This window comes from Erythrolamprus reginae, chromosome 3 (assembly GCF_031021105.1).
Source record: "Erythrolamprus reginae isolate rEryReg1 chromosome 3, rEryReg1.hap1, whole genome shotgun sequence".
Taxonomy (NCBI): domain Eukaryota; kingdom Metazoa; phylum Chordata; class Lepidosauria; order Squamata; family Dipsadidae; genus Erythrolamprus; species Erythrolamprus reginae.
Window position 1 is genome coordinate 230,395,907 of NC_091952.1, and position 12,449 is coordinate 230,408,355.

Genomic DNA, 12,449 nt, shown 5'->3' on the forward strand with positions numbered 1-12,449 from the left:
GTGTTATTGATTCTCAACGCCTTTACAGTCCTCAACTTATGACCACAACTGGGACCAGAATTTCTGTTGCTAAGCAAGGTAGTTGTTAAGTTAATCATGTCCAATTTTGCAACCTTTTTCACCATGGTTGTTAACCAATCACTGCACTTGTTAAGTGAATCATGTTTTTGTTATACAAATCTGGCTTTTCTCATTGACTTTGTTTTTCGGAAGCTAGCTGGGAAGGTCACAAATGGCAATCACTGTGCTGGGATGTTGCAACTGTCACAGCTACATGCCAGTTGCCAAGCACCCACATTTTTATTATGTGACTGTGACAATGCTGTGACAGTTAAGATGTGAGGATTGGCCATATGCCAGTCTTCACATTTTTTCCAATGCCACTCTTAACTTTAAACAATTTCTAAATGAATGGTAGGCCCAGGTACGAGTAACTGAAATAGAATACATATATTTCTCTACATAACATTGTTTCTTTTTTCTTAATTCTTCCTTTGGTATTTCTTCTATGCTAAATGTTATTAATTTTATTTATTTATTTATTTATTTGTATGCCGCCCCTCTCCGAGGACTCGGAGCGGCCTCACAACAAAAACAATACAAATCCAATACTAAAACAATTTAAAACCCTTAATATAAAAACAATCATTCATCTCATACAGACCATATGTAAAGCGGAAGCAGCCCAGGAGAATCAATTACCCCATGCCTGAAGACAAAGGTGAGTTTTGAGGAGTTTGCGAAAGGCAAGGAGGGTGGGGGCAGTCCTAATCTCCAGGGGGAGTTGATTCCAGAGGGTCGGTGCCGCCACAGAGAAGGCTCTTCCCCTGGGTCCCACCAGATGACATTGTTTCGTCGAGAAGGCCAACTTAAATAAATAAACTCTGTGGGACCTAACTGGTCGCTGGGATTCGTGCGTCAGAAGGCGGTCCCAGAGATATTCTGGTCCGATGCCATGAAGGACTTTATAGGTCATAACCAACACTTTGAATTATGACCGGAAACTGATCAGCAACCAATGCAGACTGCGGAGTGTTGGTGTAACATGGGCATACCTAGGGAAGCCCATGATTGCTCTCGCAGCTGCATTCTGCACGATCTGAAGTTTCCGAACACTCTTCAGAGGTAGCCCCATGTAGAGAGCATTACAGTAGTCGAACCGCGAGGTGATGAGGGCATGAGTGACTGTGAGCATTGAGTCCCGGTCAATTCTGTCAATTTTTTCCTACTTTCCCTATCTAGTAATTTTCTTCTATAACTACAAGTAGGATTTTGGGGTGTTTTTGTGCACATAGGACAATTGTATCAAGGGCGTGGAACAAAATTGCACAATTTAGACCCTTAATGTGACCGGGGTGGCGCAGCAGGTAGAGTGCTGTACTGCAGGCCACTGAAGCTGACTGTAGATCTGTAGGTCAGCAATTCAAATCTCATCACCGGCTCAAGGTTGACTCAGCCTTCCATCCTTCCGAGGAGGGTAAAATGAGGACCCGGATTGTGGGGGCAATAGGCTGGCTCTGTTAAAAATTGCTATTGCTAACATGTTGTAAGCCGCCCTGAGTCTAAGGAGAAGGGTGGCATAAAAATCGAATAGATAGATGATAGATAGATAGATAGATAGATAGATAGATAGATAGATAGATAGATAGATAGATAGATAGATAGATAGATAGATAGATAAAAACACATTACTAGACTACAGCATAACCTTTTGTTTGACCTTCTCTTTGCCAAATGTGTACAATTTAAATAGCATACAAAACATATTCTTTGGGATACCTACTTGTATGTGTTCCCTTGTTGGCATTTTGAATACAATCTAGATTTGGCAGTTTCTCATTCGACAAAAAGGCTTGTGCAATAGCAGTATAAAAGCTTCGTGCCACACCACTGCCTTCTCCTGGTTCATCCTTAAATGTAACCTTTACCCTGTGGACAGCCATTGGACTGGTAATACATCTTCGACCAAAGTGACTGTTGAGCTGCCTCATTGTTTGCTGAATCAGAAGGTCTCTATCCCGATCAACCTAGCAGACATATCAGAATAAGAGCTTAAACCTCTGAAGAAAGGAAGAAAACACTAGTGTTATATAGCTACACTCCCTCTCAAAGTGTGCCCAATAATATCTCTTAGCAGCAGTATTTAACCAATTATTCAGAAAGTTGATATGACTGTAGTAAGAATGACGAGTTGTCCATGAGCTGTTTCAGTAAAAGAATCAGAGGAAATTAGTTAGATCACTAAGGTGGTATCCGATTCAAAATTATATTAAAACTATCATTAGTACTGTTTCAGTGTTTTCCCTTAATATAAAAAGTCGTGTAGTGTAATAATAAATATCACCCTCTTAAAAAATTACATTTTAAAATATTAGAAATCTATGCTATTAAGGCTGAAGCACAAATTTCCCTAGCTTAGGATCTTCCGAGATACCATTTAGCAAAATCAATGAAGGAAATATAATAAAAACTCCATTTCCCAAATCCATCCAACTTATATTCTCAACTGAGACTGTCATTTATTGATTAAATTACTCTGATTTACTATGTACATCTAGTTTGAACTTTATGGTTTGCTTGGTCCTTCCAAAATCTATAGCCGAGAATCAGTTATATATTTTTTAATTTATTTCTATCCTGCCTTTATAATTTTTACAAATAACTCATATATCCAACACACTTCCCTCCTCTTTTTCCCACAACAACCCTGTAAGGTGAAAGAATGACTAGTCCCAGGTCATCCAGCAGTTTTCATGACTAAGGAAGGACTAGTACCCAAGAATCTCCCACTTTCTAGCCTACTATCTTAACCACTAGATCAAACTGACTCTCTATTCTCAGCAGTTCTGGAATCTAGAAGTAGCACAGAACAGAAGTGGCTCAACTACTATAGAGAATACCATACATGAACCACATTATACCAATTTTATCTAAACTGTTCCGATTTCCAATAAGATACTGGTCCATTCCAAGGTGTTAGCAATGATATTTAAAGCTCTACACAAGTTGGGGTTTTGATATTCAAGACAACAATTCTCTCTATATATACATGGTTCAATAGCTGGCCAAGTAAACTATCCTTTGCTTCTCACTCTGTATTATATAGAAATGGGAGAAATGGACTTCTTGATGGTAACATCCTTGTTTTAAAAGGTTTGGCCAAATCTGGCTATTATACCACCTAGCAACTTAGCTAATCTTGGGTTTCCTGATAGTAGCTTAAAGATGTTTTAATATTGCTGACTGGAATTTCTTAGTGAAATGCAAAATACGGCTTGAAAGGTTTGTGCTGATTTGTTTTATTCATTGTCCACCTTCCTCAGAGTTTCTAATTTAATTAGCATCCTAACCAATTTTTAGTACTGTGAAAAATACAGACACCTACCAATCCTACAAACCCAGAATTCATGCAGACTCAATAGCATTACAATCAACAATATATCATCTCACTGACTTAAACTGACTTTGAGCTATATTTCTGATGGCTGGATAACTGTTTTATTGTCTTTTAATATAGAACAGTATTTTACTCTAACAAGTTTTTATTTAAAAATTTATAATTTTACATGTTTTATTGGTAATGTTTTCTGAAAACATACAGAACTTTTGTATACATGTATAGTTTGTGGAACAAATCTCTCCCTCCTGTTATGGTTAGCTCTGCCCCAGCTCCTGCCCCAAGGACTGTGGATGTTGGGGAGACATCCACATGCTGCAAGCCTGTTCCCCCCCCCCACGTGGAATCTGCTGATGAAGGCTCCTCTGACCAAGAAGACATGAGTGACAGGGAGGAGAGTGTGGCAGACAGCTCAGAAGGAGATCAATTATCTAGCTCCTCCTTGGATTCAGAACAAGAGTTAATGATACAGCCACGCATGCGGAGAGCGATGCATAGGCAACAACAACTGAGAGATTATTATCAAAGAAAATGAGGCTACCTGTGGTTGGGTGGGGCTGTGGTAATTAGTGAGGCTGCTATAAAGAGCAGCCTGTGGGTTTGGCCATTGTAGAGGATTATCTGATCCTTGTGTTCTGTGCCTGCTTTGCTGACTTTGACTTTTTGTGTGCCGATTTTCCCCCGCTTTGAAACTAATCCAGAGCAAAGTGTGTTTCACTTTGTGAAATAAGAAGGACTGTGAATTGCCTCACAGCTGCAAGCTAAGTATCACAGAACTGATAAGGGATTTGTACAAATTATCAGTTTGTTTGGAGACTAGTGCTCTTTGCTATACAAAAAGAGGGCTTAGTTTAAATGAATTTTCATTATAAAGAACATTGTTTTGAATTTTCAAACGTGTGTGTGTGTGTCTGAAATCTGTACCTGTGAATTTTCGGGAGGAGTCTACCAGAGAGCCCAACAGAACACCCACCCCCCCGCCCCCGCCCCCACCCCAATTCTTTTTCTAACATTTTTCTTTGGCTAACTTGTTTTAATGCTGACTATGTGTGTGTATATGCAGAGTACTTACTTTTTAAAAAAACCACCCAGATGTTTGTGGATTCCATTCAGTACCACTTTCCATAATATCACTGAATCCATTATGGTGGATCTTGCTTATTAACTCACAGAGAAATCTGGTAGATTTCTTTTACTTCTCTAGAGTCTACCTATTCTGAAATCTATTCTGTCACTTTCTCTGAAACAATTTTGGATGGTTAGATCAATTCTATACCCTAAATGCTGAAATGAAAAACAGGATATTCCACTACATGCCATCTTTTAAATCAAACTAAAACAAAAAATATCAATTTCATTACCTCTAATGTTAAATCCCTAGACTGCTGATTTCTCAGCTTTTCCATTTCTCTGCGGAATTTTGATTCCTTCACTTCAAAACCACCTAATTCAGTCAAGATCTACAAAGATAATTGTATGCATTAATAGAAGAAAAATCCCCCAATACAACCAAGTGGCCCTTCGATTGACAAAACAAAAACATACCGATCCAGGTTCTGCTCCTACATCTTCCATGAATACTCTCCCAAATAACTCTAGAGAAAGACGCCAACGTCCAAGCAGCATATCATGAGAAATGACCATTCCCATGAAGCTACACTGTGGCCTGTGAAACAAAAATACAAGCAACAAATGAAGAAGGCAATCGCTTTTATATACCCCCAAAATTCTTGCCATTCTAGCACGATAAATGAAACATTTATCCTACAAGTCAGATCAAGGTATGTTTTAAAATAAGCAAGAAAAGGAATAATATTCAGGAGATTACTATTCCTGCCACCCAAACTAAGCTGCAATTCAAAATTGCTTGCCAAATCAAACCGAAACTGTGGAGAGTACTGAAAATTCAAACATTCTTTTAACTTTTGCTTCCAAAGCCCATTAGTTGTGTGCTTAGCATTATTATTAAAAAAGGAAGAAAACCATTTAATCATGTAGACAGGAAAGAGAACAAACTGGGCAGGGAGCCTGTTTTATATTGATGATTATCTGTTGGCATCTAATAATAAAGCATGTTTCTTCTCCTCCGCCTTCCTTTTCATACTCCATACAGATAAACAATATGCATATGTAACCTGTGATTTTCAGAATCTCAAGATTCCTCTGTCCTCATACTTGTTTTTTCTTTCTCTGCCATAAGTTTTGAATTCTCTGATGCTGGGGTAAGTCTATTTTGCTCTTAGAAATGCCTCACTTCAGCTTATCTATTTCAATTTCTCCCAAGCCCAGACTGTGCTGTGTTTCTGCAAGAAGATGCAGACCTTTCCTCTACATTGGAAAGAGAGTAGGATCTAGAACTCCCCAACAGGCACAGAGAGAAGGCTGTATTATCATCCTGAAACTACACACTGGGCTGCACAGGGACAACCAGGAGGAGTAGATGTCATTTGCTCTTTCTCTCTCTTTTTGCCATCTAACTCAGACTTCAACTCCCAAAATTACTCCAGCCAGAGAATTCAATTCAATTCAATTTATTAGATTTGTATGCCGCCCCTCTCTGTAGACCCGGGGCGGAACTTCCGTAATCTCTTTGAAAGTTACATCTTTACACCGTCTTTAAACAATGCTACCTGAAGGATGTTAGAGGAGGTCCTTCACTTTCAGTTAGCCCAATCTCTGCCAGCAAACTGCTTTTCAGTTGGGCTGCAAGATCGTGTGCTGATGGCCCAGGCTTTGAACCTTCTGATTCTTCTGATGGCACATTTTGTTCCTCTTCTTTCTTCTGCCGATACTGCATGCTCATCACATTTTTTAAATTGGCTGCATAGGACATTTTGGTTGGAAGAACCTAAATGAAAAGGATATTAAAAGGCTTTTTCAAATAATGGTCATACACTTTCAGGACATAGTCCTCAATATGGTTCTGAAAAATCCAACTTAAGATTGCTAAAAATCCAAAGAAATCTGTGGGATAGATATTTCAGTTGCCTAAGGTCCTCATGTTCTAACCACAATTGGGACCAACAATTCCATCATTAAGTGACGCAATCTTAAAATGAAGTGTCGATAACCTTGCCCAGTTTGGTTGAGTCACTTCAACACAACTGGCAGTGTTTGTTAAGTGCAATGTTCTGCAACAACTTTGGATTTACTAATGATCTCCACATTGACTTTGCTAGCCAGCAACCAAAAGCTTGTTGTAAAGATCATATCTGGCAACCGTGTCACTTCAGAACACCGCAATGTAAATATATCAGTTGCCTAATGTAAATATATGTCAGTGGCACTGTCCCAGAAATCTGTAACAGCCACAATTTTTTAAAAATAAAGTTTTTATTGTTTTTCATCACAATACATCCATATGTAAGCCTTAATTCTTAACAAAATACACACAGTTATACATTTCTATTTAATAGTACATGGACCAGTATCTTAATTTGCACTATTTATACATTAATTACCCTCCTGTTTGCATCGCTTCTAATTTCTGCTCAGAAATTGCTTATTAACTAAATTTAAAGTTATTAGACTCATTTGGCTCAACAAGGAATAGTTGTTTGATCCAAGTTAAAAGTTAAATATTTCTGGCAAATCTTAATAGATTTTTTATGATACCAGGACTCAAATGATGATGCTTTATAGATTTTTTAACAAATAAAGAGTTAGGACATGAAATGAAGCGGTCATAGGTTGTAAATTTAGAGGAAATGTACTAAAATTGTTTAACTCGTGATGAAGGTTGGAAGTCACTCCTATATATATTTTTTCTTTTTACTATATTCTTACTTATCTTTCTCTCTCTTTCCGTTCTTTAATTTTTTCCTTTACCTTTTTTCCTTTTCTTTCTTTTACTCTCTATTAGTTTTTACTATTCAATTATAATCTTAAATAAAATTATTTTTAAAAAGGAATCAAAATCGACAAGGTTAAAAACAACACTCCTCTTTAACACCTGCTATAGAATAGGAATTTTAAAGAAGAAAGAGAATTGTCTTCTAATTTTCTAAGCCAAGGTATGGGTCTCACAAGGGCAGGAGATTTACCGAGAGTGGAGAACAGAGGAAAGCATGGACACTACTGCACTGATTCTTCCAACAGAATAGCAACAGCAAGAAGAAAAAGAGGAGCGGAAAGGGGGAAAGGCTATACAAATTATATAATCCACGTTAACAAATTCATACCTCAAGACAGTTTCTATCCATGGTCACTTCTAACAAACACTTCCCACTATTGGCAGATGATGAATAAAGGCCTTGACTTGGCCGACCAAACAAATCTTCTTTTCTAGCATTTGGCTGAAAAACAATTTATCCATTAATAACAATATTAGTACTAACACTGAGATAAATATAACACACTGATCATTTAACCACAAGGTGAGGTGGTGGTACTGACACATCTATCTTATTTCTATTAAATATTTCTCCTATACTATTTGTTATGTGTCCTTCCGTGTGTTTGAGCCATAAATCTTGAAAGGGCATTTGCCCAGGTTCACCTGGTGCACCAGTTGCGGCCTATTTGGACAGGGAGTCACTGCTCACAGTCACTCATGCCCTCATCACCTCAAGATTCGATTACTGCAACGGTCTCTACATGGGGCTACCTTTGAAAAGTGTTCGGAAACTTCTGATCATGCAGAATGTGGCTGCGAGAGCAATCATGGGCTTTCCCAGATATGCCCATGCTTCGTCAGCACTCCGCAGCCTGCACTGACTGCCGATCAGTTTCCGGTCACAATTCAAAGTGTTGGTTATGACCTATAAAGCCCTACATGGCATCGGACCAGAATACCTCCGGAACCGCCTGCTGCTGCACAAATCCCAGCGACCGATTAGGTCCCACAGAGTTGGCCTTCTCCGGGCCCCATCGACAAAACAATGCTGTCTGGCAGGACCAGGGGAAGAGCCTTCTCTGTGGCGGCCCTGGCCCTCTGGAATCAACTCCTCCCGGAGATTAGGATTGCCTCCAACCTCCCTGCCTTTCATAAACTCTTGAAAACCTACCTATGTCGCCAGGCATGGGGAAATTAATATACCCTTAGCTGTTTTGTTTTATGTATGGTTTGCTCGGGTTGTATGATTGTTTTTTAATAAGGGTTTTTAAAACTGTTTTAATATTGGATTTATATATGATGTTTTTGCTTGTTGTGAGGCGTTTTGAGTCCTCGGAGAGGGGCCGCATACAAATCTAATAAATTTATATATTATTATTAATTATTAAATTATTATTATTAAATCAGAATCCACATTAAGGATAAATTAAAATGAAATATACAATTGCAGTTATATCCAATCTGCAATTTCCCTATCCAAACTGCAATTGTATATCCAATCTGCATGCTTTCTAGAAAGTAGGAGAATAATGGGCGATGGAACACCCAACTCAATAAAATTCATTCTGGGAGATACTCCACATTGGTTTGCCCAATCCTGTATCATTTGAGTTGTAATGGGATTCTCTTATGATATTCCCCACCACCACTCTCCTTTAATCATACCACCATAGCTGAATTATCTTCAAAGATAACCAGTTACAAGGCGGTTGGGTCCCCCCAGGTATTAACCAATGTGTATTAAACAAGATGTATTAGCTCTGAAACTGAACATTATTTGTTGAATTTATCCTCAGGCGAGACACGGATCACAAAGCCCAGATACAAGGAAAAATGATCAATCTCCACCATTCACGTCATTGTCTAACTGCCTGGAGGATAAAGCCAGTATCTTGTGTATACTTGATTTCTACTTCTGTTAAGTACAGTGGAACCTCGACATACGAGCAGCTCTACTTACGAGCTACTCGAGATAAGAGCTGGGAGGGGAGCGACATTTTTGTTCGCCTCCCGAGCTCACATTCGGGATACGAGCGCCAAGGAGCTGTCTCCTGAAGCCGAACGCTAACTTCCGCGTTCGGCTTCAGGAGACAGCTCCTTGGCGCTCATATCCCGCGTGTTTTAAAAGGTTGCAGCCAGCCTGGGGGGCTCGGGGGGTGCTGGCAAGCCCCCCAGGCCGGCTGCAACCTTTTAAAACACGCGCGCCGCTTCGCAGCTGTCTCCTGAAGCCGAACGCTAACTTCCGCGTTCGGCTTCAGGAGACAGCTGCGAAGCGGCGCGGGTGTTTTAAAACGTGGCAGCCGGCCTGGGGGGTTCGGGGGCTTCCCCCCGAGCCCCCCAGGCCGGCTGCCACGTTTTAAAACACGCGCGCCGCTTCGCAGCTGTCTCCTGAAGCCGAACGCTAACTTCCGCGTTCGGCGGCAGCGGTTTTTTTTGTTGTTGCACGGATTAATTGACTTTACATTGTTTCTTATGGGAAACAATGTTTCGTCATACGAGCGTTCCGACTTACGAGCCTCCTTCCGGAACCAGTTAGTCTCGTAAGTCGGGGTTCTACTGTATACCAGAATGAAGTTCCATTTTTCAACGAAAGTACTAGTGAAATGACAGATCTCTACTTTGGGGGATGGGGGTGTCATTTTACATCACCCAATATGCTTCTGATCTCTCAGCCTGAAAAAGCCAGAACAGCAGTACACACACCAAATAAATGTTCTTGTTCAAGCTGACCTGTAACAGGTGAGGCTGGTCTGCCAGAGGGATCGCTTCCGCTAGAGGAACTTCAAAAGGATTGGGTGGAATACAGCCCAAGAATGTCATAGAATCTGATCGCCGGAAGAATGGATGATTTTGGCCTGTTTCAGCTGGAAGGGAGTCCTCATCCTTGTCATTAAGTGTAGTACCTAGAGAGCGGAAACGTGATGGAAGGAATTCAATTCAATTTTGAAATACTCGGAAACAGCTAATTTTGTAATCATCAATCATTACTATTCTGATAAAAAGTCCTCTTTTTTTTTGCGTTTCTTTACCATGTTCTGTTAGGCATACATTTCTTTGAGATAATTTCCTTCCCTTTTTCAAACACGAAGGGTGGTTTGAACACAGAACAGCATCACCAGCAAGAACAACTATCAAGATCTTATTTCTTTTCACACTGAACACGTATCTCTCAAGTGACAAACTGATATTATTTTTCTAGCATATTATTACTTCTAACTGATACTCAACTGAGTTCTTCAAATTCTAAAAGGTGAGAGTCTCAAATTAAAAATATGAATGTTGATCACATAGGAAGACCTTAGAATACAGAAAAAACTATAAACATTGGAGTCTAGGAAATTGAATTTCCAAAGTTCTGGCTTAATCCACCAAAAATTCAAATTTCCTGAATTTTAAGTGAAGAAACACTCTGCATGAACAAGCAGAGCTTAAGCCTAAAGTTATAGCCATCATGCTCTGCAAAAAAAAATTTTTTTGACAGAGAGATAGTCAAAGAGCATAGTAAGATGCTCATCCATGCATATTAATATTATTCTCTCCAAAAGGAAAAAAAATCCAAGTAAATGAGGATGTAGGAGACAATAATCCATTACAACTTTAAAACCAGACAGCTAGAAATTACCTATGGTTCCTAAATGATAATGTGTCAGTCTATATTTGCACAAACATCCCATATAGAAATATTTAATATCCTTTTTTCCCACTAAAAAGTGTTTTTCCTTTAGTGAAGCAATGCAATTTGCTTCACTACATTAATATGTCAATACTTATGTAAAAATGACAATAAATTATGAGATGACTGCTTTTATTCTTGAACTGTAATTCTACTACGCTAAATGGAATAGTTAATTTTCAAAAACAATTTTTAATGTATTTTATTTTATTCGTTTCTGAAAAATAATGTATTAATTTTAATAATAAGATTCTTAAGCCTCAAAACAAATCCTTAAGGCATGTGAGGCATAATTAAGTCTCCATTCATTTTATTTTCTCCCCAAACCATATTAATACTAACTTTGATTCGTATCATCATCATTTTCATGTTCAGAATCCTCATTGTCCAGGCCAAGTTCCAAAAGCTCTCGAGTCCTAAAAAAAGAAAAGAAAAAAGATTTAATTTTAGCTATCCAAGAGTAAAACTCAGCAAGCTTTATCAGATCTCTCTTGTAGCAACTTAGAACAATAAACTCCCAAATCAGTATTTCATAGCTATGATTAGCCAGTTATTAAAACGTAGATTGCAACTGTAACCTAAGAATTCCAGGAAGTATTCTACTTTCAAATTTAAAAACTATGTATAAATGATTTAAAAATGGTACAATTACTAAAATACTAAAGATATAGAGAGAATTTTTGATAAGCTACATGATATATTAAAATTTAGATAGATTTTATTATTCTTTGCATTGATGTAATGTAACCTTTTGTAGTAAGATGGAGAATAATGTTTATTTAGATCTTTAAGAATTGATAATGTTGTATAAAATTAATAGGAATTTTTTAGATGAGGAGAGATAAGAGCCTCCATTGAGGGAGTAATAAGAAAAGAAGTTTATACAGTGATACCTTGTCTTACAAACTTAATCAGTTCCGGGAGGAGGTTCATAAGGTGAAAAGTTTGTAAGACAAAACATTGTTTCCCACAGGAATCAATGGAAAAGCGATTAATGCGTGCAAGCCCAAAACTCAGAAACCCGGAAGCCGGGCCACCACCGCCGAAGGAGGCTTGAGCCTCCTGGTCCTCCCCGCCCCTTCGCCGTACATGTCATCCTGGGTAAAGCGCTGGGGGGAGTCAGGAAGGTACTCCTGCTCCCCCCCAGCCGAAAACACAACTGAGGTCCATGGCCAGCGGGGCTTGTGCCTCCCTTTGCTCCACGCTGCGTCGCCGTCTGTCATCCTGGGCAAAGCACTGGAGGGAGGGAGTCAGGAAGGTCCTCCTGCTCCCCCCTCCAGCCGAAAACACAAAGTCGGTCTGCCACCACCCGCTTGAGCCAGGATGACAGGCAGGGCAAAGCGGCATGGAGCATTGGGAAGATGAAGCCACCGGCGGTTTTAGCCTCTCTTTGCTCCACGCAGCTTCGCCCTGCCTGTCGTCCTGGGTGAAGCGCTGGGAGGAGGGCATCAGGAAGTTCCTCCTGCTCTGCCCCCTAGCTGAAAACACAAAGGCGGTCTGCCGCTGCCCGCTTGAGCCAGGATGACAGGCAGGGCGAAGTGGCG

The 12,449-nt window shown here is 39.6% G+C and overlaps 1 protein-coding gene across 5 annotated transcripts in view; it reads right to left on the minus strand.

Moving 5' to 3' along the window:
- The window catches only part of UBR5 (ubiquitin protein ligase E3 component n-recognin 5), a 106,945-nt gene that overhangs the window by 14,978 nt on the left and 79,518 nt on the right, over positions 1 to 12,449 (minus strand). For all 5 annotated transcript variants that reach the window (XM_070748159.1, XM_070748158.1, XM_070748155.1 and 2 more), the window contains 7 exons: positions 11,248 to 11,321; positions 9,963 to 10,135; positions 7,579 to 7,692; positions 6,028 to 6,245; positions 4,943 to 5,063; positions 4,759 to 4,857; positions 1,784 to 2,027 (listed from right to left, as the gene is read on the minus strand). In XM_070748159.1, the coding sequence (XP_070604260.1) occupies positions 1,784 to 2,027; positions 4,759 to 4,857; positions 4,943 to 5,063; positions 6,028 to 6,245; positions 7,579 to 7,692; positions 9,963 to 10,135; positions 11,248 to 11,321 (1,043 nt within the window). The remainder of the gene's footprint in view (positions 1 to 1,783; positions 2,028 to 4,758; positions 4,858 to 4,942; positions 5,064 to 6,027; positions 6,246 to 7,578; positions 7,693 to 9,962; positions 10,136 to 11,247; positions 11,322 to 12,449) is intronic.